Below are 24,282 nucleotides of genomic sequence, written 5' to 3'. Positions count from 1 at the left end.
TCCACTTCCTAGGCTTCTATAAGCGTTTGTTTACATGTGACTCCTCCTACCCCAGGCTCTTTAATCTTTTTATTCACAGTGCCTAACACAGTATAGGTACTCCATAGATGATTGTCTATTGGAAGTTGGATGGATGGGTAAGATATATATTTTTAAGTGGCTATCTAACTTTGTTTTTAAAAATGCTGATATTGTGAGTGACCAAATTCTGTCTTCTGTACATTCCATACTTAAAATATAATATGAAATTAGCTGACAGTGAGCACCTATTATGTACCAGGTACTGGAGACAAAAAGCATATGCCAACACATATCTGTTTTGTATGAGTCCCTGCCCTGAAGTTGCTCACTCTAACTGGAAAGGGAGTTAAATAAACCAGTCCAGTGGAATAAGCATTATGATAGATACATGAAAAGATTGCTAGGGGAGGCACCTAACCCAGCCTACAGTAGACAGATTAAGGAGAGTATCAGGGAAAATTTTCAGAAGATTACAATCCCTGAGCTAATTTCAGAATGAGAAATGAGAGATAGAATTTTGTTCCACTGTCAGTGTATAATGATGTATAATAATGATTAGTAACAGAGCCCTTGGCAATATGAATTCTGGATGATGAATAACAGAAAATCAGAGTCCCCAAATCATTTCAGTATAAAAAGTGCTTGAGTTATTTATAAATTGTGTTTATTTATTCAATCATCTAGTGTTGACTGAATGCTCTTCTATGTGTATTAGGGATACCTAGAAATGTAAACCATGATACCTTATTTCCAGGAGATTATGATCTCACTGGGGGCCACAATGCCCTCACACACAAAACAGTTCATAGAAATGTGGGCCATTACATTATTCAGACCCAGAGTCATTAGCCTCGGCAGTATGCATGCAAAAGCAGCTGTGCCTCAAAATGTTTCAGAAAGGTTCATGAAGATGATGGGTCTTGGGCAGGTATAATATAAAAGGAAAAAAGACAAAAGAGAAACAGTAAGATAAAAGGGTATTACAGAATGGGAGAAATTGAAAAGTGAAGAAAAGAGATGGGCTAAATGTGGAATATTAAATGACCATGAGTCAAGTACCATTCTGAGCACAATGGAAGTGAAACACACGAAGCCAATGTCAAATACACCATCAAACTTCTAACAAGGCAGAGTCTCACACTGGCAGTTCATACCTAGATCCATAACAAACATGTTTAGTTTGACATGCACCATGCTTTTACGTTTTTTAACCTTTCTCATCTTTGAATTCTGGGAAATTTATATAAATATCTAGATTCTTGGCTTATCTTTAAAAATTAGAGAATCTATCAAGATTGCTTGACATTCCTGCTCGGAGCAATTGTCCAGAGTTGAACAGCAGCAGCCCCCCTTTAGATGAAATATGTCTTCCAGTTTGCTATGTTTCCTTCTCATCCTGCTTTGCCCATTTGTGTTTTGTGATCTGTATCTGTGGAATTTAGATTTCGACATCCCTGGTTAAAATCTAGGAAGAGGGAAAGACATTCACGTAATTAATTATAATATGAAATGGAGACATAAATCACTGTGGGAGTTTATCCATTCATTTAATACCTACTTCCTGAGTTCCTGCTACCTGTTGGGCATCTTACTATTACTGGGGAAATGCTGGTGCCTGGGTTCTAGGTGTTCACATTTTCTTGAGAAGAATGTATGAGCAGTTAGGACACACTGTAAAACATGCTGCAATAGAGGCATGTGTGGAAGACACAGTGTGGACCCAAGGAACAAGTGATCATATGTACCTGGGGATTCAGAGAAGTGATGATTGAACTGAGTTTTAAGGTGGCCTGAGCCAAATCATAGAGGTATGAAGCAACAGGTCGAACTCAGGGAAGCACAGGGAGTTTGATGTGGTTGGAACATAGGGTGGCTGGAGACATTTAAGCAGGGTAGTAGGATGATCTGATTTGTATTTTAGGGAGGAGAATGTATTTGGAAGATTGAAACTAGGATCAAGAAGACTTCAAGTTGGGGAGGTTATCCTAAAAGTCAAAACCTGAATTAGAGGGGATGAAGGGGTTGGAGGAGATACCATGACATTCAGAGAGAGAAGAGTGCAAGGCAGCATGGAATGAAGTATTGAACCATGTGGCTCAAATGATAAGAGCTAAGGGCAGTTAAAGTGAATCTTTGAGTGTCAATGGTTTTGGAAACTATATTCTGTAATATAATATATCGTAATCCCTTTTTTAAATTAAGAATCCTCCTGTGGCTTATATATACGTTAATATATATACTACTATACTTTAAATATACTTGAATTTTAGCTTAGTCTTTCAAACTTTTCATTGTTTAACTTCCCTCTCCATCAAATGGATGAAACACTTAACTTATAGCAAAGAGATTAGCTCTGATGCTTCTGGCTGTGTGAATGTAGACAAGCTGATTTACCTAAGCATTGACAAAATAGGACTTGTAATACTTCAAAGGGCTTTGACCCTCTAACAGGAAAAATATATGTGAAAATGCTTTAAAATCTACAGATTGCTGTAATAGGTTGTTAGTATAAGAAATTTAAATTAGAAAAAATAAATCCTTTGAAGTTGTGCTTAGGACGTTTTATTTACATTCCATTTTACAAATTTATTTTTTTGTCATTTCTCTTCACTATTAAAATAAGTATCATAATTAACTATAATATAAAATTCTTTTTTTAAAAAAGGCATTTAAATCTTCTGAGTTGCAAAAATTCCAGATAATTTGGTTTAAAAGATTTGTTCTGATAGTTTGAAATAAATGGGGTCCAGGTAAATAAATAAAATCTACTGTCATGCAAACATTATTATGTTTTCTGTTTTTACAGACAGGAAGCAGTATATCAAAGTGCAAGGGTCACTAACAAAATGCCCCCAGATGGGTAACATAAATGGGTGATGGGCAATGATGTTTCATAATGACCTTTGAAAGCTGTATTATTCCTGCATAAAGTCACAATGAGTATTAAACATGTAAGGAAAATCTTTACTTCCATAGGAATCTTACTGTCTCCCATTTTTATTAAAATATGATTCCCTTCATAAATCTTTCATTTTCCCATTTTTGATAGGAGTATGAGTACAAGAAATACTTTCCTCTTAATTTTATAAGAAATGCAAATGTGGTACAATGACAGCTTTTTTTTTGTCTGGGAACATGAGAAAGAGGTTAGGACTGTGGCAAACTGGTGAACGAATGACCATTCTAAAGAAGCCCATTCTCTAAACCAAGTGTTACTTCACAACAAAACTGGGAGCTAGTGTTGATGGAATGTCAAACTTTTTTCACTTGAAGCCACTAATTCATATTTTATGCAAATTTTCCTAATTTTAAACTTGGGCAACTAATTCAAACATTTGTAAATATTGTCAGTCAAATTCAGCCTTTGACTTGCTGGTTTGCAATCTCTGGTATATGCCATATTCTAGATTTTGGGATTGTGAGACAGAAAATCTATGTCCTTAATCCTGCCTTTAATATTTACTAAACTCAGTTAAAAGCTTAGGCAAGTAGTCTCATTTCACTAATCTAAAAATTTGCCCTAATGATTTCTTCATCAGATTATTTCTTTTACTCATAATTTTATTATAAAAATCTTTCAAACATAAGGAAAAGTTTAAAAATTTTACAATGAACATCCGTGTACTTGCCACCTAGATTCTACTATTAACATTTTCCTTTATTTGCTTTATCACATGCCTGCCCATCTATCCAATCATCAGTCTATTTTGCTTTCAGTGTCTGTTTCAAAGTAGTTGCAAAATCAGTATACCTTTCATTTTTTTGAGGAATAAATCAAATGATTCACATAAAGCATCAAGCACAATATCTAGCACAGGGACAAATGTCAGAGTCCTAGTCACTCTCTTCCCTCCATCTATATGTACCATATAGACCTCCAGTGTTATTGGACCCACTAAGAATGTCTATACATGTGTTTATTCTCAAGCAAGGGGGAGATTTTGTCAATAACCTTTTCATCAAAATTCTGTTGGCCTCTACCTTTAAAATGTATCCCCATTTCTCTCTAATCCACCCTCTTATTTAAAAAGCAAAACAAAACAAAAAACCTTGAATAGAAAAACACTAACGTAGGAAGACTTTAGAGTTGGAAGGGAGGCAACAGACTGTCTAGGAAAGGAAGGATACTGTAGTGAGTTCCCAGGACTTTTTCTTTCTTCTTTTTTTCTTTTGTTTGCTATGTATTTGGACGGAGCACTGGAGAAACTGCAGCCTGGAACTGCCAATAAGTATAGACAAAAACAGCCCCAAGTGAAACCTGCTCCCCATAGATAAATGACTGGGAAAAACAGGTAGACTAACAGAACAGGAAAACTTTTGATAATACTGACCTACTCTAGCCAAACACCAAAGAAAAAACTGTCCCCTCAACCCTACAGTGTCAGTAGTGCTGTGTAGAGAGCTAGATTTCTGGCTCCACCAGGGGCAGCCAGGAGAGGCAACTCTAAGATGGCCTTCCACTTCCTCCACTAGGCTGTTGTTGGTAGACAGAACAAGAACTGAATTTCCATCCCCATCTGGGCAGCAAATAGGCAGAACAAGGGAGTATGAGGTGGTGCTAGTCGATTCTCCACTTTCTAGTGGGGAGCTGAACTCGTACCCTTATCCAGCAGCAACAGGCTGGAATGAGGTGGCATTAGCTGGCATTCCATTCCCCTACTCCTAATATTGATGGGGACCAGCAAGAAGCTTAACTTCTACCCCTGCACAGTGGCAATGAAGTAGAAGGAGAAAGAGGAAATCAGTACTAGTTGGAAAACCACTCTGCCTACTAGGGTAACATCAGCAGGGCCCTGTGGGGATCTAAACTTCTGCCCCCATGAAGAGGTAAGGAGGCAGAATAAGATGGTTCAAGGCAGTGCTAGTCAGCACCCCATCTTCTCTCCCCGATTGGTGTTAGTGGATCCAAGCGGGGAGCTGAACTTCTACTCCCACCTAATGGCAGTGAGGTAGAATGAGGGGAATGCTCTGTGTTTCCCTCCCTGCTGTTTCTGTGATCAAGGGGGAGCTGAACTCCCATGCCCACCCAGCTGCAAGAGGAGTCTGTTTTACATCAAGGGAATCATTTACAAATGTAAGTCAGGTCAAGTCATTTTTCTCACAGGCTTCCCATTTCTCTCAGAGTAAAAGTCAAAGCTTTTAAAATGATCTACAAGGCCCTACAGGATTAATGCACTATGGTCTCTCTGACAGTGGTAGGCAAAGTTCTAAGAGGGACTTGTGGTATCTACCTCCTAGTGTTATTCCCACAATTAAGTTCTTACATAAGAAAAAGGGATTATGCGGCAGGGCGCGGTGGTTCAAGCCTGCAATCCCAGCACTTTGGGAGGCCGAGGCGGGCGGATCATGAGGTCAGGAGATCGAGACCATCCTGGCTAACACAGTAAAACCCCATCTCTACTAAAAAAAAAAAAAAAAAAATTAGGCGGGCATGGTGGCTGGCGCCTATAGTCCCAGCTACTTGGGAGACTGAGGCAGGAGAATGGCATGAACCCGGGAAGCGGAGCTTGCAGTGAGCCGAGATTGTGCCACTGCACTTCAGCCTGGGTGACAGCGTGAGACTCCATCTCAAAAAAAAAAAAAAAGAAAAGAAAAAGAAAAGGGATTTTGCAAATGCAGTTAAGGTTACTAATCAGTTAAGATAGGAACATTATCTGGGTAGGCCTGGCCTAATCACATAAACCCCTAAAAAGCAAAGAGTTATTCAACTAGTTGGAGAAGAGGAAGTCAGAGCTTCCAAATCTTAAGAGGATTCAATGTACCAATGTGCCATTACTTGCTTGAAGATAGAGAGGGCCATGGGATGAGGAATATGGATGGTTCATAGGAGCTGAGAGAGGCCCCAGTTGATGGCCAGCAAGGAAATGGGTACCTTATTCCTTATGATGGTTAATTTCATGTGTCAGCTTGACTGAGTCACTGAGTGTCCAGCTATTTGGTTAAACGTTTTCCTCGGTAAGTCTGTGAGGGTGTTTCTGGATGAGATGAACATGCAAATCAATAGACTGGGTAAAGCAGATTGTTTTCCCCAAAGTATGTGATCCTCATCTAATCCACTGAAGGCCTGAATAGAATAAAAAAGCAATGAAAGGGTGAATTTGCTTCTTCTTCCTGGCTATCTTCAAGCTGGGACATCAGTCTTCATCTGCCTTCGGGCTTAGCCTCAGCCTGCAACTACTTAATATATATCACTGGCTCTCCTGGGTCTCCAATTTGTCAGCCACAAATCTTGAGGCCTTATCAGACTCCATAAGTACCTAAGCCAATTCCTTATTATGTATGTGTATATAATATAGATGTATGTATGTATGTGTGTATGTGTATGCAATCTCATGTTGACTTTCTCTGAAGAACCCTGACTAATACAATCCTACAACCACAAAAAAACTGAATTCTGCCAGCAACCTACATACATCTGGAAGCAGGTTTTTCCACAGAAATTTGCAATAAAGCTCAGCCTGGCTGACACCTTGACTTCAGCATAGGTAGACAATACAGTCAAGTCCACCCAGACTTCTGACCTACAGAACTGAAAGAGAACAATGCGCGTGGTTTTAACCTGCTAGATTTGTGGTAACTTATTACTCAGCAATAGAAAACTAATACAGTGACTTCATTGTTTACCATTCTTCTTTCCTCATTTGCTCAGTTTAGCCACAATGGCCTCCTAGTTCTTTGACAATACCAGGCACCCTTCCATATTAGGATCTCTGTTTGTCTATTCCTTTCTTCTGGCCAGAATGTTCTTTCTTTTTATAGTGACATGACCAGTTTCCTCACCTCTTCAATTTTTTCTAAAAGGTCACCTTCTCAATGCATCCTGTCCAGGCCCTCCTCGCCACAACCTATCCCTCCTACGCTGTTCTGCCGTTTTTCTCTCCAAAATACTTATTGCCTTATAACATACTATATAATTGATTTATTCATTGCATCTATCATTTATTAGTCTACCTTCATTAGATTGTAAGCCTACAAGCACAGGGATATTTGTTTTGTTTGCAAACATTCTGAGTACCTGAAACGCCCTCCTGGCACAGTAGGTGTTGACAAAGTATTTGTAGAATGAAATGAGTTAACTATATGTCACTTTACCTCTAACTTAATGCATTGTTACATAATTTATTACTTACAGTTCAAGTTATGATGTGCACTTTACACTCTTCCTCATAATAAGGCATATATACACAATGCATCATTTTATGCATGGAAATGTGATAGCAAGTAACAAATTATTTGTATAGTCATTAGTATAAAATATATTGGATGACTCTTTCTCGTTCTTACATCATTAAGAGCTGGAAAATAGAAGATGAACTGAGATGTTTGGGAGAGGAGGGTGCGTGATACAAATGACAACTTGGTAAACCTAAGGCTTGCAAAACACTTTCTAAAACTACTGATATAGAAAATTGAACTAAATGCCTTTTAAGACTTTTTACATTCTATAATTCCATATTATTCTGACCTCTACACAAACTCAGCGAACTATTGGCTCAAGATTTGATCTCTGACCTTTTTGTTGATGATCCTCAAATCTGTATTTATAGTCCTCTCTGAAGACCCAAATTCCTATTCTTTGCCTCCAGCTGCTTCAAAACGTCTCCACCTGGATATCCCACTATTTCCTGGAATTGAGTATGTCAAAATCATACGCATTCTCATGACCCTGGATTCCACTCATCTCTGCTTTTGCGAGTTACTTAGATGCTCTCTCTCCTCTTTTTCCAGTGTCTGAGTCATCTCTGGACCTACTGCTTCTCCCTTCAAATTTCCTCTCTCGTGTTGCCCTTTTTAAAATTCTCATTGCTGTCACCCTTGTTCGGGCTGTGACTTCCTCGCAGCTGGATTACTAGACAACATCCTAAATGGTTTTCCCACTTCCCATCATATCTGTGCTTTCCTCTCCGTCAGCCCTCCATAGGACCATCTGTTAATTTTCCTAAAATGAATTTAAGTATTCTTAATGTCTCAGAATCTTCCAATGAGTCCCCATGGCCTACACAGTAAATTTTAATTAACAATCAAACAAACCACAAACCCACAACCTGGCATATAAGATCTTTCATGATCTGGGCATTCAACCTAGTCTCTTGTTCCCAAAAATCCCTCCTCCCTTTTGTGTACATCCGTCATACTGAGTACTACCATGTTGCTCAATATAAAAACAGATGTTTTAGACAAAAGAAAAGTAGAAGTAAAGGTAGTTTAAGAAATTTTTTTAGAATGAAGGAATGATTTTTGCATGGTATTTTGGTAGTTGTTACAGTGGGGAACTCAAATATCTGTCCTGATATTAGCCTCTTTCTTGATGTGCAAATGTTATCTTAGTTCGAGAAACAATTTTATAGGTAGTGAATCGCTGATATCATATGAAAATAAAAGCAACCTAAATCTTAAATGGATCAGCCTCTGAGCTGTGTTCTCTATTTCTTTCTGCAGAGAGCCTCGCAAGGTGGTCCTGCACAAAGGCTCCACTGGCCTGGGCTTCAACATTGTCGGTGGGGAAGATGGAGAAGGTATTTTTGTATCCTTCATTCTGGCTGGTGGACCAGCAGACCTAAGTGGGGAGCTCCAGAGAGGAGACCAGATCCTATCGGTGAGTATGTTTCTTTAATCTTCATTCCCTCCATATCTGACGCCATCAATGAAAAAGCCTTAACTTTCAATTATGATACCAAAAGCACCTCAATTACAAAGGAAAATGGATGAGAGCGCCATGACTTCTGGTGCATATCACAGTTTTGTTTGTTTTTGTTTTTGTTTCCTTTGAGACAGAGTCTTGCTCATTCTATTGCCCAGGCTGGAGTGCAGTGGTGCAATCTCAGCTCACTGCAACCTCTGCCTCCCAGGTTCAAGTGATTCTCCTGACTCCACCTCCCAAGTAGCTGGCATTACAGGCATGCACCACTATGCCTGGCTAGTTTTTGTATTTTTAGTAGAGATGGGAGTTCACTATGTTGGCCAGGGTGGTCTCAAACTCCTGACCTCAGGTGATCCACCCGCCTCAGCCTCTCAAAGTGCTGGGATTACAGGCATGAACCATCACGCGTGGTCTACATGTCACAGTTTAAATGGTGTTCAGGTGCTTGATGCTTGTTGCACTTACTTCCCTCAAATAAAGGTGAAGGTGCTAATATTTTCTTCTAGATGTTCCGAGACACATTTGCATCCAACAGAATGTTGAGAAGCATGCCTTTTTAAAAATGATATATTACTTCTTTTATTTTAAAAAACAGACTTTTCCCCCAAATTCATAACCATACTCTAAACACTGTACCTTTGTAATGTGTATAGTTTGGTGCAAATGTAAAAAAAACAAAATGCATAAGATAATGCTATATAGAGTTTGCTGATGGTACAGAGTTGTAGCAGCGGTACCACTCAACTAAATTCAAGAATTATCAGCAACAATGTATTAAGCACCTTTTTTTTTTTTTTTTGCTTTTTTAATAATTTCAACTTTTATTTTTTTATTTTAGATTTGGGGTTACACACGATGTTTCTTATATGAGCATATCACGTGATGCTGAGGTTGAGCGTACAATTGATCTCATTACCCAGATAGTGAGCCTAGTACCCAGTAGTTTTTCAATCATTTCCCTTTTCCTTCCCTCCCCACTCTAGGAGTCCCCAGTATCTATTGTTGCTAACTTTATGTCCATGAGTATCCAGTGTTTAGCTCCCACTTAAAAGTAAGAATATGTAGTATTTGGCTTTCTGTTCCTATGTTAATTTGCTTAGGATAATAGCCTCCAGTGGCATCCACATTGGTGCAAAGGGCATTATTTTGTAAGTAATTTTCAAGGCTACTTTATTGAGATGAGATTGACATAGAAAAAGTTGTACATACTTAATGACGAATTTGGAGATGTGTATGCACACATGAAACCATCACACAATCTGTGCCATAACGCATCCATCACTCCAAAAGTTTTCTCCTATTCTCTTCTATTTTTGTTATTGTTTTCCTTTTGCGATAAGAACAATTAACATAAGATCTACCCTCTTATCAAATGTTTAAGCAGGCAGTATTGGTGACTATAGGCACTACATTGTTCAATGGACCTCTAATTTATCTTGCATAACTATTATTTATTCTTCTCACAATCACTCTGAAAGGTACTGCCCCGTGTTCAAATGAAGATAAACTTCAAGCTAGTCAAAGTTTACCTAACTACAGAGAGTCAGAGCTGGGATTTAAATATTCCATTTTAATGCCCATTACACATACTATATCCCTTCCCTCCCTCTTTTCATTCTTCCATTCCATTGCCACTTTCTCCCTTCCTTCTAATTTTCCTTTCCTCTTCCTTTCTTTCTCTATTTGCTTTAATTTATTCAAATATTTATTGACTGATTCATTCTACTATGTCAAGCTTCCTCCTTAGTATGATAGGGTAAATCCATTGTGAGTGTTCCTGCCTATATTTTAATTTTACTAATCATGAAAATAATAATGGAGAGTTACATAAGGAGCCAGTACTTGTGGCTGATATTATGGTTCATAGTTCATAACTAAACAAAGCACTTAGTTTGTGGTTTTCATTGTGCATTTAGAAAAATTTGTTTTTGTTTTATGGCTGTGATTTATAAATAGAATCTTATAATTGACCTTATATTTGTTAGCCACCATTCCAACCCTTCAAAAAATGGGAAAATCTCCCTCTCTCTCTCTCTCACACACACACACAAACACAAAAACACACAAACACACACACACACTTTACCTAAATAACATCATACAGTCTATTGACTTTAGTAAGGTGTCCGGCAGTTTGCATGAATGGCATGAATGGCCTTGTCATATGTGTCACTGAGGTCCTCTCACATATGAAGGCCTCTGCCCACTCATCAGCTTGCAGTTCTGTGGAAGGATGTTGAGTATGGGAGAGACAGTGTAAGGTCCCTCATTAGGACCTTGTTCTGCCATCCAAGAACTGAGCATCATTCCTTAAACTACTTCCCTTACCTACTTCAATACTTTCATGATATATAAGATATAACTGGCAGCTATCAAACCTTATTGTCCATGTATGTTTACATGTCTGTCTTTCTGTACTAGGTAGTAAGGTCTCTCAAAGCAAATTCTCTATCTTATATGATTTTATATCCTTAATATTTAGCACAATGCCTGGCACATAGCAGTCTCTCAAAAAAAAAGTGTTTATTGAACGAAAAAGTGTTGAATAAATATGGTGGCACATTAAGAAGTCACTATAGCCTGAAAGATTGACTCTAAAATTCTACCTAAAGCATACTAACGTATCTTCATCGTCCTGGCTTACATTCTCTATACTGGGGTACCACTTTGTCATTTCATTACAATCAGCATTCATATCATCGTTAAATGTTCCCAGACGCAAAGCACTGTCACATGCATTAATTCTAGAGATCCTCTAAGGCATTCTAAGTGGCAGGATAGGTTGTTATTATTACTGCCATTTTACAAATCAGGAGAAAAGAGATTCGGAGATATTAAATGATCTGTCTATGTCTCCAGCTACTGACTATAAAGCTGAACTCAAAGTCAGTGTTCTCTCTCCTCTCGGCACAGTCTCTTTTCAAAATTTTGTCAACAGTCTCTATGGCACATCTTCCTAGTGCACACCACACTGTGTACACATTACATTCAGGAACACATAAAACAATAAAGAACTAACACTTATATGGTACTTTTGAGTCAGTCACTATCATAAATAATTTAGTCTTCTAACAACACTATGCCTTATTATGTTCACTTTAAGGATAAAGAAATTGAGCCACAGGGATGACATTAGACTCTCTAACTCTGTTTAAATAAAAAAAATCCACCAAGCCACAGGCTTTATTTGTTTTAACCTCCATACATGTGAGAGAAAAAAATGAGCTAGTAATACTCTATGGCTTGACAAAGAAAACTCCCAAGTATTTCTGCTTCAAAAATAGATTTATCCATTTAAATATTATTACCAGGACCACATAGTAAATAAGGCAGCCAATCAGAATTATAGTCTTCTTTGATATTATAATTCACAGGACATAACAATCTTTGAAGTTCACATAGCATATCCGTTTTTATGTATAACATTTGCAAATACATTTGATGAGGAAAATATCTGCTTTTTTCAGTTGAGAAAGAAGAGAGAACATTTCTCCTTAGTATATCAAAATGTATTTCACCTATAGCTAGCTAGAAAATGGCTAGTTTCAAGGTTCACTATTGGAATTTCATTGCTTAACATTGAGAGAAAAGAATAAACAGTCTTGAGAAGCTCAAGCATTACACTGTGGAAAGCAAAATGGCACAAAAGAATTACTAATAATGGAATATGGAAGACAAAATATTTTCATCTATAACTTACACTGGACATACAGGGGCAAGCTACCTTCCTGGAAAATACAAAGCAAAAACTCTAAATAACAATCTAGAGCTAGCTGGGCACGGTGGCTCATGCCTATAATCCCAGCACTTTGTGATGCTGAGGCAGGCAGATCACCTGAGGTCAGGAGTTCGAGACCAGCCTGGCCAACATGGTGAAACCCTGTCTTTAGTAAAAATAAAAAAATTACCCAGGTGTGGTGGTGCACACCTGTAGTCCCAGCTACTTGGGAGGCTGAGGCAGGAGAATTGGTTGAACCCAGGAGGCAAAGGCTGCAGTGAGCCAAGATTGCACCACTGCCCTCCAGCCTGGGTGATGGAGTGAGACTCTGTTGTCAAAAAAAAAAAAAAAAAAAAAAAAAACCTAAATAAAATTCAATACATATTAATAGGTCATGTAAAGTTAATTTGCAAATAAGTCATGTTAACAACAATGTAGTAATTTCAGAGAAAGGAAGTAGAATCCCCAGGGAAGGGATCTGGGGGATATGTCTTTGGTCTCAATTGTTCTTCATAGGTAAGAGACTTGCATAATAGACAATTACCTTTCTCATCAGGGGCAGAATGTCTATTCCTACTCTCACACACAGACTATAGGATCTTCCTAGGTAATTTAGTTATTAATGGTTTACTATGTGCCAGGTATTGTATATGTATGTATATGTATATAAACACATATACATACACATATATATACACACACACTGAAGAAAGAGAAGAGACAGTGACACTTAAAATACAGCATGTCATAGTATATGTATTCAACAAATGTTGCTATTACTATTAACAACTCTGCTTTAAGACTGTATCTGTTGTTTTTTAAAAAGATTCAGATACCCATGTATAAGGAAGGCCTCTTTTGGATAGTTTGGGCTGTTCCTTCTTTGGGACAGGGATTGAACTAGATTGGCATTTCCCAAAGTGTGTTTCACAGAACACTGAAACAGCAGGATTGTAATAGGTTGCTACTGTAATAGGTTCCTTTGTACAGACTTCTTCAATGAAGTACTTCTAAAAACCATGTTTACCTGTGTCCATTGGAAATCTCCTAGAGCAGATGAAATCTGTGGTTTTCACAAACATTTTGACCACAAAACCCTTACATAAGGAGTATCTTACAGGACACCAGTAGCGGGAAATGCTTGAGTAGATTTGTTATTATTATTTGCGACGGAGTCTGGTTGTGTTGCACAGGCTAGAGTGCAGTAGTGCGATCTCGGCTCACTGCAACCTACACCTCCTGGGTTCAAGCGATTCTCCTGCCTCAGCCTCCCGAGTAGGTGAGATTACAGGCTCCCGCCACTGCGCCCGGCTAATTTTTGTAATTCCCGTAATTGACTGTTTCCTACATTCTTGCCTGTACAGAAAAGGGAAGTGGCCTTTTACTATGTTTTAAGGTTATGGGTGCCATCTAGTGTTCATGCATTGTCAAAACACATTACTTAGCAACCTGAAGATGGAGGATCCTGAAGCTCCATTGTAGGGAATTTTTTCCAGGCCTACCGCTTATCTCCACCAGAATTCCAAAATTAAAGTATTGAAGATGCTCAAAGACAAAGAGATCGTCACCTTGGGCTACAACCTATACATGTATTATAAGTGATCTTTTCTAATTTCTCTTTTATGTATTCTATTTCTCAGGGATTTGTTGCAGAATGGAATTCAGTAATTGAACCATATTCTTGATGTATTCATGGAGGAGAATTTAGGGCATTCAGCAGGCAGTCACATTAACTAGTGTAGTCGCCTCCTCAGGCATTCTTTCCGCAGAAGGAAATATAGAAATGCTTCCCTTATTATTTGTTTCAGTGATTTTTTAGGAAAAAATGTGGAACAGAGCACAAAGAAGCAATACCCCCTGGAAGGAGATTATTTCCTGTCTCTCCAAGCAATTTTAGTTTATTCATTCCTCAGGCATCCAAAAATGATCACCCCAGCTGACTTGCTAACTCCAAAGCTCATTCTTGATGGACTTTAAGTATTTAACAAACTGTGTTTCAAGATACATGATTAGGAATATGTGTTGCCAGAAGTGAAATGCTGCAGCTGTTGAAGTGAAGGTATAATAGGTAACTGAATTTCCAAATTAGAATTTAAATTGCATTGTTGATTTAGAAAGAGTAAAAATGAATCACAGCTCACATGGGTATTTCAAAATTGTTCAGGTTATCTTCACGCTTAGAAATGTGCAGAGGGAAAGGACTTGATTTGCCAGGACTCTATTTTCAAGTTTAATTAAATGGAATAGGAGCACTACACACACTATTCACCATCTTTGGGTACTGATAAGGTCACCTTATATTGTCACCTCAAATAACATTTCTAAATCTGTTCTGGTGTTGTGGCTTCCCCCTCCCCCATGCCATCCCCAGTAAAGATGTCCCAAATTATTTCTTCGATTTCCTGAAGTGGTCCTCATATGAACCTACAAACCTTATCCCTTCAAGTCACCATGCCATACCTGCCATGCCCTTCCTCTCTGGCTCTGGCTCCCAGTCCCATGGAGGAAACTTGCTTTCCTAGTTTTCAGTACTGATGTTTTCTGCCTAAGAAACTCTGTCTCCCTCTGTGCGTTCCTGTAACAAGCACTCTCTGAAATACTAAAAAGGATCTGGGGCCTATGCAATGTTAGGGACAAGTCTCCTCTCCACAACTCAGTGCTATTATTTCACCTTGTCCTCAAAGGTGAAACAGCGTAAATCAGAAACCTTATAAAACCTTTCACCTAAGCAACACCTTCAGCTTCTCTTCACTCATCTTCAAAACTTGGAGTCGCCCAAACTCCAGCAAAACCACTACCCTCCCCTCAGGAACAAGTATCAGTAAGGTTTCAGAATTTTCAAGGTACTGTGTCAGCCACGACATTCTGTTAAACTTTGAAGTGAAATCCAACTAAGTGGAGTCGATGCTGTTTTTGAGGAGGTAAAAACTTATTGCCCTAAATCTGACCAGTTAAATTTAGAGTTCTGGTCCAGAAACCATGTAGAAGTTACCTCTCCACACCAGCATGCTTGTTCCAGGCATTTGCTCGCTCTCTCTAACCCACTGCCTCTAGACCCGTTGACTCTTCAGTCATTTCCGGGTTTTGCCTCTCTTAATTGTGGAGCCCATTTAGACTTCTCCCTACCTTACCGGATCTTTCTTCTTGCACAACTGAGAACCCACTGCTCCCCTGATCACAAGACCACCTCAAATGAAAACAGAAGTGGCCTGTGAAGAGGCTCCAGGGGAGTTACTCTTACTCAGCCTTGGCTTCAGAGCCCCACTACCCAGGCTGACTCCTGGCCCAGCCGCCCGAGCGTGGGGATTCAGCAGGGCCTGACTATGGGCAGAGTCCTTTATTCCTGATGATTGCCTATTGCATGTAAACATCACCCATCACGTACAGACTTCTAGCCTGTGGAAAGAGCGAACAGGACAAAAAGCATATCTAATCATATCCTTTTCCTGCTCTCTTTAAAGCCTTTCAGTGGTGTCCTACTGTTCTTAAAGCCTCAAATTTTTAACATAGCCCATAAAGTTTTGCAGAGTCTGGCCCCTGCCTGCCTGGACAGCCTGCCCCATCCACAATACTTCCCCTACTCTCACTGATGCCTCAGCCACCCTGGATTTTTCTTTACTTATGGTCAGGGATGCTATTCAAAATTTTCACACCTTGGCATAACCCTGGCACCAGTCCACACAATGAATGGCCATAGTGCCACAGATGCTGGACAGCAGGGCAGTGGGGACTTCTAGGGAGCCAGAATTGTGGGTCACTCAGGAGAGCTCAGGACAGCAGTTATTTACTAACAAGCCACACACAAGTGTGTTTCACTGTTGTACCGAAAGAAAGAGCCATATCACTGACTGGGGATGGAGCAGTAGCCCTGTCCCCTCTGTGCTGAGCTCCCTCCTACCTCCAACCTGTTCGCTGAATTTCCTCTCAAAAGGAACTTGGAGTAGACGAGGAAAAACCCTCCATTATCTAAAAGGGACCAGAGAACTCATGAATTGCCCCAAGTGTCACTTAAACAGCATCCCCATTATCTGACATAGAATCCGGCTGTGTAATATATGTTAAAGAAAAACGGTAAATAGGCCGCGCACTGTGGCTCATGCCTGTAATCTCAGCATTCTGGGAAGCTGAGGTGGGCAGATCACCTGAGGTCGGGAGTTTGAGACCAGTCTGACCAACATGGAGAAACCCTGTCTCTACTAAAAATACAAAATTAGCCGGAGGTGGTGGCACACACCTGTAACCCCAGCTACTCAGGAGGCTGAGGCGGGAGAATCACTTGAACCCGGGAGACGGAGTTTGCGGTGAGCTGAAATCGTGCCATTACACTCCAACCTGGGCAACAAGAGTGAAACTCTGTCTCAAAAATATATATATATGTATTTTCTTTTTAAAGAAAAACAATAAATAAAATTTGTGGGCACTCAGTAAACTGTGTAGGGAAACAAAATTAACATTGCTGCTTTCCAGTTACATTCCTTAAGTCCTGCTTATTCAATGTGTCATAAACACACTGTATGTCACAACTTAGCAAGGTGCAGTGAAAATAGTACCTTAGGAACCATGTGCTTAACATCAGACTTGTAACACCTAACTCACAAGATGACTGCTCAAAGGATTTAACTGTAAGCAGCTTTCAGAACTCTGAAACTTAACTCAGTGCACCAGTAAAACACCAGCTTTTCTCACAGTGGTACTTCCAAAACTCTGTATAATAGCAGATGTGTGAAATGCTCCATTAAAAAGGTTCATAATTCAATGAAAGATCTGAGAAGTCCTGCAGCAAATTTTTTAAATGCTGATAAAGTGTGGTTTTTTGTTGGTTGGTTGGTTGGTTGGTTGGTTGGTTGGTTGGTTGGTTTTTTGGTTTTGGTTTGTTTTTGTTTGTTTTTCTGAGACGGAGTCTTGCTCTGTCGCCCAGGCTGGAGTGCAGTGGCGCGATCTCGGCTCACTGCAAGCTCCGCCTCCTGGGTTCATGCCATTCTCCTGCCTCAGCCTCCCGAGTAGCTGGGACTACAGGCGCCCGCCACACCTCCCGGCCAATTTTTTCTATTTTTAGTAGAGACAGGGTTTCACCGTGTTAGCCAGGTTGGTCTCTATCTCCTGACCTCGTGATCCGCCCGCCTTGACCTCCCAAAGTGCTGGAATTACAGGGGTGAGCCACCACGTCCGGCCCATAAAGAGTTTTTTAACATTATTTAGCAAAATAACTTTTTTAGTCTTTGGATATAAATTACTAACAAGTGAAACATATTTTTTCAAAATTCTGTCATAATCTCCAGAAAACCTCTTGTAAGTATTTTATTTGACAGAAGTAATATTTTCACCTTAAAATCTTGTTTGCAGAGCTCAGAGACATTCACAAAGTACCAAAAGCTACTAGACACTAAGGATACAACATGAAAAAAGCATTGTCTCCTCAGTGAACATGTAGCCTCATGAAGGGAGACAGACAAATAAATAGGTTATTTCCAGTATAACATGGAAATGCTAATGGTAACTTCCAGGGACCACAGGAGCATAAAGAAGAGACCATCCTTATCTCAGGATGGGAAAGTAAGAAGGATTCTGGAGGGGAAACTTCCCAACAAAGAGAGCCCCAAGAAACCAAAACCAGTAATTAGAGATAAAATGCCTAACATATATTGAATATATGCTCAGCACCAAGCATTTTGCTGGATACTGCACTATGATTTCACTGAATTGTCCCAACAACCTTGTTGGATTGAGGGCTCAGAGAAATTAAATAATTTGTCCAAGATCACACAGATAATCAGTAATGATGGTGGTATTTGGAACACTGTTGCTTCTGATTTCAAAGCTATGCTCTTTCTGAGAGGTAGGCCTTCACAAGAGAATTGAATTCGGCAGTTTGCTTATGTCTGAGGCAGTCCATACTCAAAAGTCTAGTTAATGAAGAAAACATAAATTCCTGAAAAAAAGAGCATTTAAAAGGAGACATATGAGTCATCACAGGAAGCCATTGTATACGAAGGCTGTAAGATTAAGGTACTTAGGAGGGGCGGAGCAAGATGGCCGAATAGGAACAGCTCCAGTCTCCAACTCCCAGCGCGAGCGACACAGAAGACCGGTGATTTCTGCATTTTCAACTGAGGTACTGGGTTCATCTCACTGGGGAGTGCCGGACGATCGGTGCTGGTCAGCTGCTGCAGCCCGACCAGCGAAAGCTGAAGCAGGGGGAGGCATCGCCTCACCTGGGAAGCGCAAGGGGGAAGGGAATCCCTTTTCCTAGCCAGGGGAACTGAGACACACAACACCTGGAAAATCGGGTAACTCCCACCCCAATATTGTGCTTTAAGCAAACAGGCACACCAGGAGATCATATCCCACACCTGGCCGGGAGGGTCCCACGCCCAGGAAGCCTCCCTCATTGCTAGCACAGCAGTCTGTGATCTACCCGCAAGGCAGCAGCGAGGCTGGGGGAGGGGCGCCCGCCATTGCTGAGGCTTAAGTAGGTAAACAAAGCTGCTGGGAAGCTCCAACTGGGTGGAGCTCACAGCAGCTCAAGGAAACCTGCCTGTCTCTGTAGACTCCACCTCTGGGGACAGGGCACAGCTACACAACAACAACAACAAAAAAAAAGCAGCAGAAACCTCTGCAGACGCAAACGACTCTGTCTGACAGCTTTGAATAGAGCAGTGGATCTCCCAACACGGAGGTTGAGATCTGAGAAGGGACAGACTGCCTGCTCAAGTGGGTCCCTGACCCCTGAGTAGCCTAACTGGGAGACATCCCCCACTAGGGGCAGTCTGACACCCCACACCTCACAGGGTGGAGTACACCCCTGAGAGGAAGCTTCCAAAGCAAGAATCAGACAGGTACACTCGCTGTTCAGAAATATTCTATCTTCTGCAGCCTCTGCTGCTGATACCCAGGCAAACAGGGTCTGGAGTGGACCTCAAGCAATCTCCAACAGACCTACAGCTGAGGGTCCTGACTGTTAGAAGGAAAACTATCAAACAGGAAGGATACCTACACCAAAACCCCATCAGTACATCACCATCATCAAAGACCAGAGGCAGATAAAACCACAAAGATGGGGAAAAAGCAGGGCAGAAAAGCTGGAAATTCAAAAAATAAGAGCGCATCTCCCCCGGCAAAGGAGCGCAGCTCATCGCCAGCAACGGATCAAAGCTGGACGGAGAATGACTTTGACGAGATGAGAGAAGAAGGCTTCAGTCCATCAAATTTCTCAGAGCTAAAGGAGGAATTACGTACCCAGCGCAAAGAAACTAAAAATCTTGAAAAAAAAGTGGAAGAATTAACGGCTAGAGTAATTAATGCAGAGAAGGTCATAAACGAAATGAAAGAGATGAAAACCATGACACGAGAAATACGTGACCAATGCACAAGCTTCAGTAACCGACTCGATCAACTGGAAGAAAGAGTATCAGCGATTGAGGATCAAATGAATGAAATGAAGCGAGAAGAGAAACCAAAAGAAAAAAGAAGAAAAAGAAATGAACAAAGCCTGCAAGAAGTATGGGATTATGTAAAAAGACCAAATCTAGGTCTGATTGGGGTGCCTGAAAGTGAGGGGGAAAATGGAACCAAGTTGGAAAACACTATTCAGGATATCATCCAGGAGAACTTCCCCAACCTAGTAGGGCAGGCCAACATTCAAATCCAGGAAATACAGAGAACGCCACAAAGATACTCCTCGAGAAGAGCAACTCCAAGACACATAATTGCCAGATTCACCAAAGTTGAAATGAAGGAAAAAATCTTAAGGGCAGCCAGAGAGAAAGGTCGGGTTACCCACAAAGGGAAGCCCATCAGACTCACAGCAGATCTCTCGGCAGAAACTCTCCAAGCCAGAAGAGAGTGGGGGCCAATATTCAACATTCTTAAAGAAAAGAATTTTAAACCCAGAATTTCATATCCAGCCAAACTAAGTTTCATAAGTGAAGGAGAAATAAAATCCTTTACAGATAAGCAAATGCTTAGAGATTTTGTCACCACTAGGCCTGCCTTACAAGAGACCCTGAAGGAAGCACTCAACATGGAAAGGAACAACCGGTACCAGCCATTGCAAAAACATGCCAAAATGTAAAGACCATCGAGGCTAGGAAGAAACTGCATCAACTAACGAGCAAAATAACCAGTTAATATCATAATGGCAGGATCAAGTTCACACATAACAATCTTAACCTTAAATGTAAATGGACTAAATGCTCCAATGAAAAGACACAGACTGGCAAACTGGATAAAGAGTCAAGACCCATCAGTCTGCTGTATTCAGGAGACCCATCTCACACGCAGAGACATACATAGGCTCAAAATAAAGGGATGGAGGAAGATTTACCAAGCAAATGGAGAACAAAAAAAAGCAGGGGTTGCAATCCTAGTCTCTGATAAAACAGACTTTAAACCATCAAAGATCAAAAGAGACAAAGAAGGCCATTACATAATGGTAAAGGGATCAATTCAACAGGAAGAGCTAACTATCCTAAATATATATGCACCCAATACAGGAGCACCCAGATTCATAAAGCAAGTCCTTAGAGACTTACAAAGAGACTTAGACTCCCATACAATAATAATGGGAGACTTCAACACTCCACTGTCAACATTAGACAGATCAACAAGACAGAAAGTTAACAAGGATATCCAGGAATTGAACTCATCTCTGCAGCAAGCAGACCTAATAGACATCTATAGAACTCTCCACCCCAAATCAACAGAATATACATTCTTCTCAGCACCACATCGTACTTACTCCAAAATTGACCATATAATTGGAAGTAAAGCACTCCTCAGCAAATGTACAAGAACAGAAATTATAACAAACTGTCTCTCAGACCACAGTGCAATCAAACTAGAACTCAGGACTAAGAAACTCAATCAAAACCGCTCAACTACATGGAAACTGAACAACCTGCTCCTGAATGACTACTGGGTACATAACGAAATGAAGGCAGAAATAAAGATGTTCTTTGAAACCAATGAGAACAAAGATACAACATACCAGAATCTCTGGGACACATTTAAAGCAGTGTGTAGAGGGAAATTTATAGCACTAAATGCCCACAAGAGAAAGCAGGAAAGATCAAAAATTGACACTCTAACATCGCAATTAAAAGAACTAGAGAAGCAAGAGCAAACACATTCCAAAGCTAGCAGAAGGCAAGAAATAACTAAGATCAGAGCAGAACTGAAGGAGATAGAGACACAAAAAACCCTCCAAAAAATCAATGAATCCAGGAGTTGGTTTTTTGAAAAGATCAACAAAATTGACAGACCACTAGCAAGACTAATAAAGAAGAAAAGAGAGAAGAATCAAATCGACGCAATTAAAAATGAAAAAGGGGATATCACCACCGACCCCACAGAAATACAAACTACCATCAGAGAATACTATAAACACCTCTACGCAAATAAACTGGAAAACCTAGAAGAAATGGATAATTTCCTGGACACTTACACTCTTCCAAGACTAAACCAGGAAGAAGTTGAATCCCTGAATAGACCAATAGTAGGCTCTGAAATTGAGGCAATAATTAATAGCCTACCAACCAAAAAAAGTCCAGGACCAGATGGATTCACAGCCGAATTCTACCAGAGGTATAAGGAGGAGTTGGTACCATTCCTTCTGAAACTATTCCAATCAATAGAAAAAGAGGGAATCCTCCCTAACTCACTTTATGAGGCCAACATCATCCTGATACCAAAGCCTGGCAGAGACACAACAAAAAAAGAGAATTTTAGACCAATATCCCTGATGAACATCGATGCAAAAATCCTCAATAAAATACTGGCAAACCGGATTCAACAACACATCAAAAAGCTTATCCACCATGATCAAGTGGTCTTCATCCCTGGGATGCAAGGCTGGTTCAACATTCGCAAATCAATAAACATAATCCAGCATATAAACAGAACCAAAGACAAGAACCACATGATTATCTCAATAGATGCAGAAAAGGCTTTTGACAAAATTCAACAGCCCTTCATGCTAAAAACGCTCAATAAATTCGGTATTGATGGAACGTACCTCAAAATAATAAGAACTATTTATGACAAACCCACAGCCAATATCATACTGAATGGGCAAAAACTGGAAAAATTCCCTTTGAAAACTGGCACAAGACAGGGATGCCCTCTCTCACCACTCCTATTCAACATAGTGTTGGAAGTTCTGGCTAGGGCAATTAGGCAAGAGAAAGAAATCAGGGGTATTCAGTTAGGAAAAGAAGAAGTCAAATTGTCCCTGTTTGCAGATGACATGATTGTATATTTAGAAAACCCCATTGTCTCAGCCCAAAATCTCCTTAAGCTGATAAGCAACTTCAGCAAAGTCTCAGGATACAAAATTAATGTGCAAAAATCACAAGCATTCTTATACACCAATAACAGACAAACAGAGAGCCAAATCATGAATGAACTTCCATTCACAATTGCTTCAAAGAGAATCAAATACCTAGGAATCCAACTGACAAGGGATGTAAAGGACCTCTTCAAGGAGAACTACAAACCACTGCTCAGTGAAATCAAAGAGGACACAAACAAATGGAAGAACATACCATGCTCATGGATAGGAAGAATCAATATCGTGAAAATGGCCATACTGCCCAAGGTAATTTATAGATTCAATGCCATCCCCATCAAGCTACCAATGAGTTTCTTCACAGAATTGGAAAAAACTGCTTTAAAGTTCATATGGAACCAAAAAAGAGCCCGCATCTCCAAGACAATCCTAAGTCAAAAGAACAAAGCTGGAGGCATCACGCTACCTGACTTCAAACTATCCTACAAGGCTACAGTAACCAAAACAGCATGGTACTGGTACCAAAACAGAGATATAGACCAATGGAACAGAACAGAGTCCTCAGAAATAATACCACACATCTACAGCCATCTGATCTTTGACAAACCTGAGAGAAACAAGAAATGGGGAAAGGATTCCCTATTTAATAAATGGTGCTGGGAAAATTGGCTAGCCATAAGTAGAAAGCTGAAACTGGATCCTTTCCTTACTCCTTATACGAAAATTAATTCAAGATGGATTAGAGACTTAAATGTTAGACCTAATACCATAAAAATCCTAGAGGAAAACCTAGGTAGTACCATTCAGGACATAGGCATGGGCAAAGACTTCATGTCTAAAACACCAAAAGCAACGGCGGCAAAAGCTAAAATTGACAAATGGGATCTAATTAAACTAAAGAGCTTCTGCACAGCAAAAGAAACTACCATCAGAGTGAACAGGCAACCTACAGAATGGGAGAAAATTTTTGCAATCTACTCATCTGACAAAGGGCTAATATCCAGAACCTACAAAGAACTCAAACAAATTTACAAGAAAAAAACAAACAACCCCATCAAAAAGTGGGCAAAAGATATGAACAGACATTTCTCAAAAGAAGACATTCATACAGCCAACAGACACATGAAAAAATGCTCATCATCACTGGCCATCAGAGAAATGCAAATCAAAACCACAATGAGATACCATCTCACACCAGTTAGAATGGCGATCATTAAAAAGTCAGGAAACAACAGGTGCTGGAGAGGATGTGGAGAAATAGGAACACTTTTACACTGTTGGTGGGATTGTAAACTAGTTCAACCATTATGGAAAATAGTATGGCGATTCCTCAAGGATCTAGAACTAGATGTACCATATGACCCAGCCATCCCATTACTGGGGATATACCCAAAGGATTATAAATTATGCTGCTATAAAGACACATGCACACGTATGTTTATTGCAGCACTATTCACAATAGCAAAGACTTGGAATCAACCCAAATGTCCATCAGTGACAGATTGGATTAAGAAAATGTGGCACATATACACCATGGAATACTATGCAGCTGTAAAAAAGGATGAGTTCATGTCATTTGTAGGGACACGGATGAAGTTGGAAACCATCATTCTCAGC

The 24,282-nt window shown here is 40.0% G+C and overlaps 1 protein-coding gene across 11 annotated transcripts in view; it reads left to right on the top strand.

Moving 5' to 3' along the window:
* Positions 1–24,282, top strand: part of DLG2 (discs large MAGUK scaffold protein 2) — a 2,171,029-nt gene that overhangs the window by 1,772,647 nt on the left and 374,100 nt on the right. For all 11 annotated transcript variants that reach the window (XM_025355445.1, XM_025355443.1, XM_025355446.1 and 8 more), the window contains one exon: positions 8,461–8,617. In XM_025355445.1, the coding sequence (XP_025211230.1) occupies positions 8,461–8,617 (157 nt within the window). The remainder of the gene's footprint in view (positions 1–8,460; positions 8,618–24,282) is intronic.

The sequence above is a fragment of the Theropithecus gelada genome, chromosome 14 (genome assembly GCF_003255815.1).
Source record: "Theropithecus gelada isolate Dixy chromosome 14, Tgel_1.0, whole genome shotgun sequence".
Taxonomy (NCBI): Eukaryota; Metazoa; Chordata; class Mammalia; order Primates; family Cercopithecidae; genus Theropithecus; species Theropithecus gelada.
This window is presented reverse-complemented; position numbering and strand designations above follow the sequence as displayed.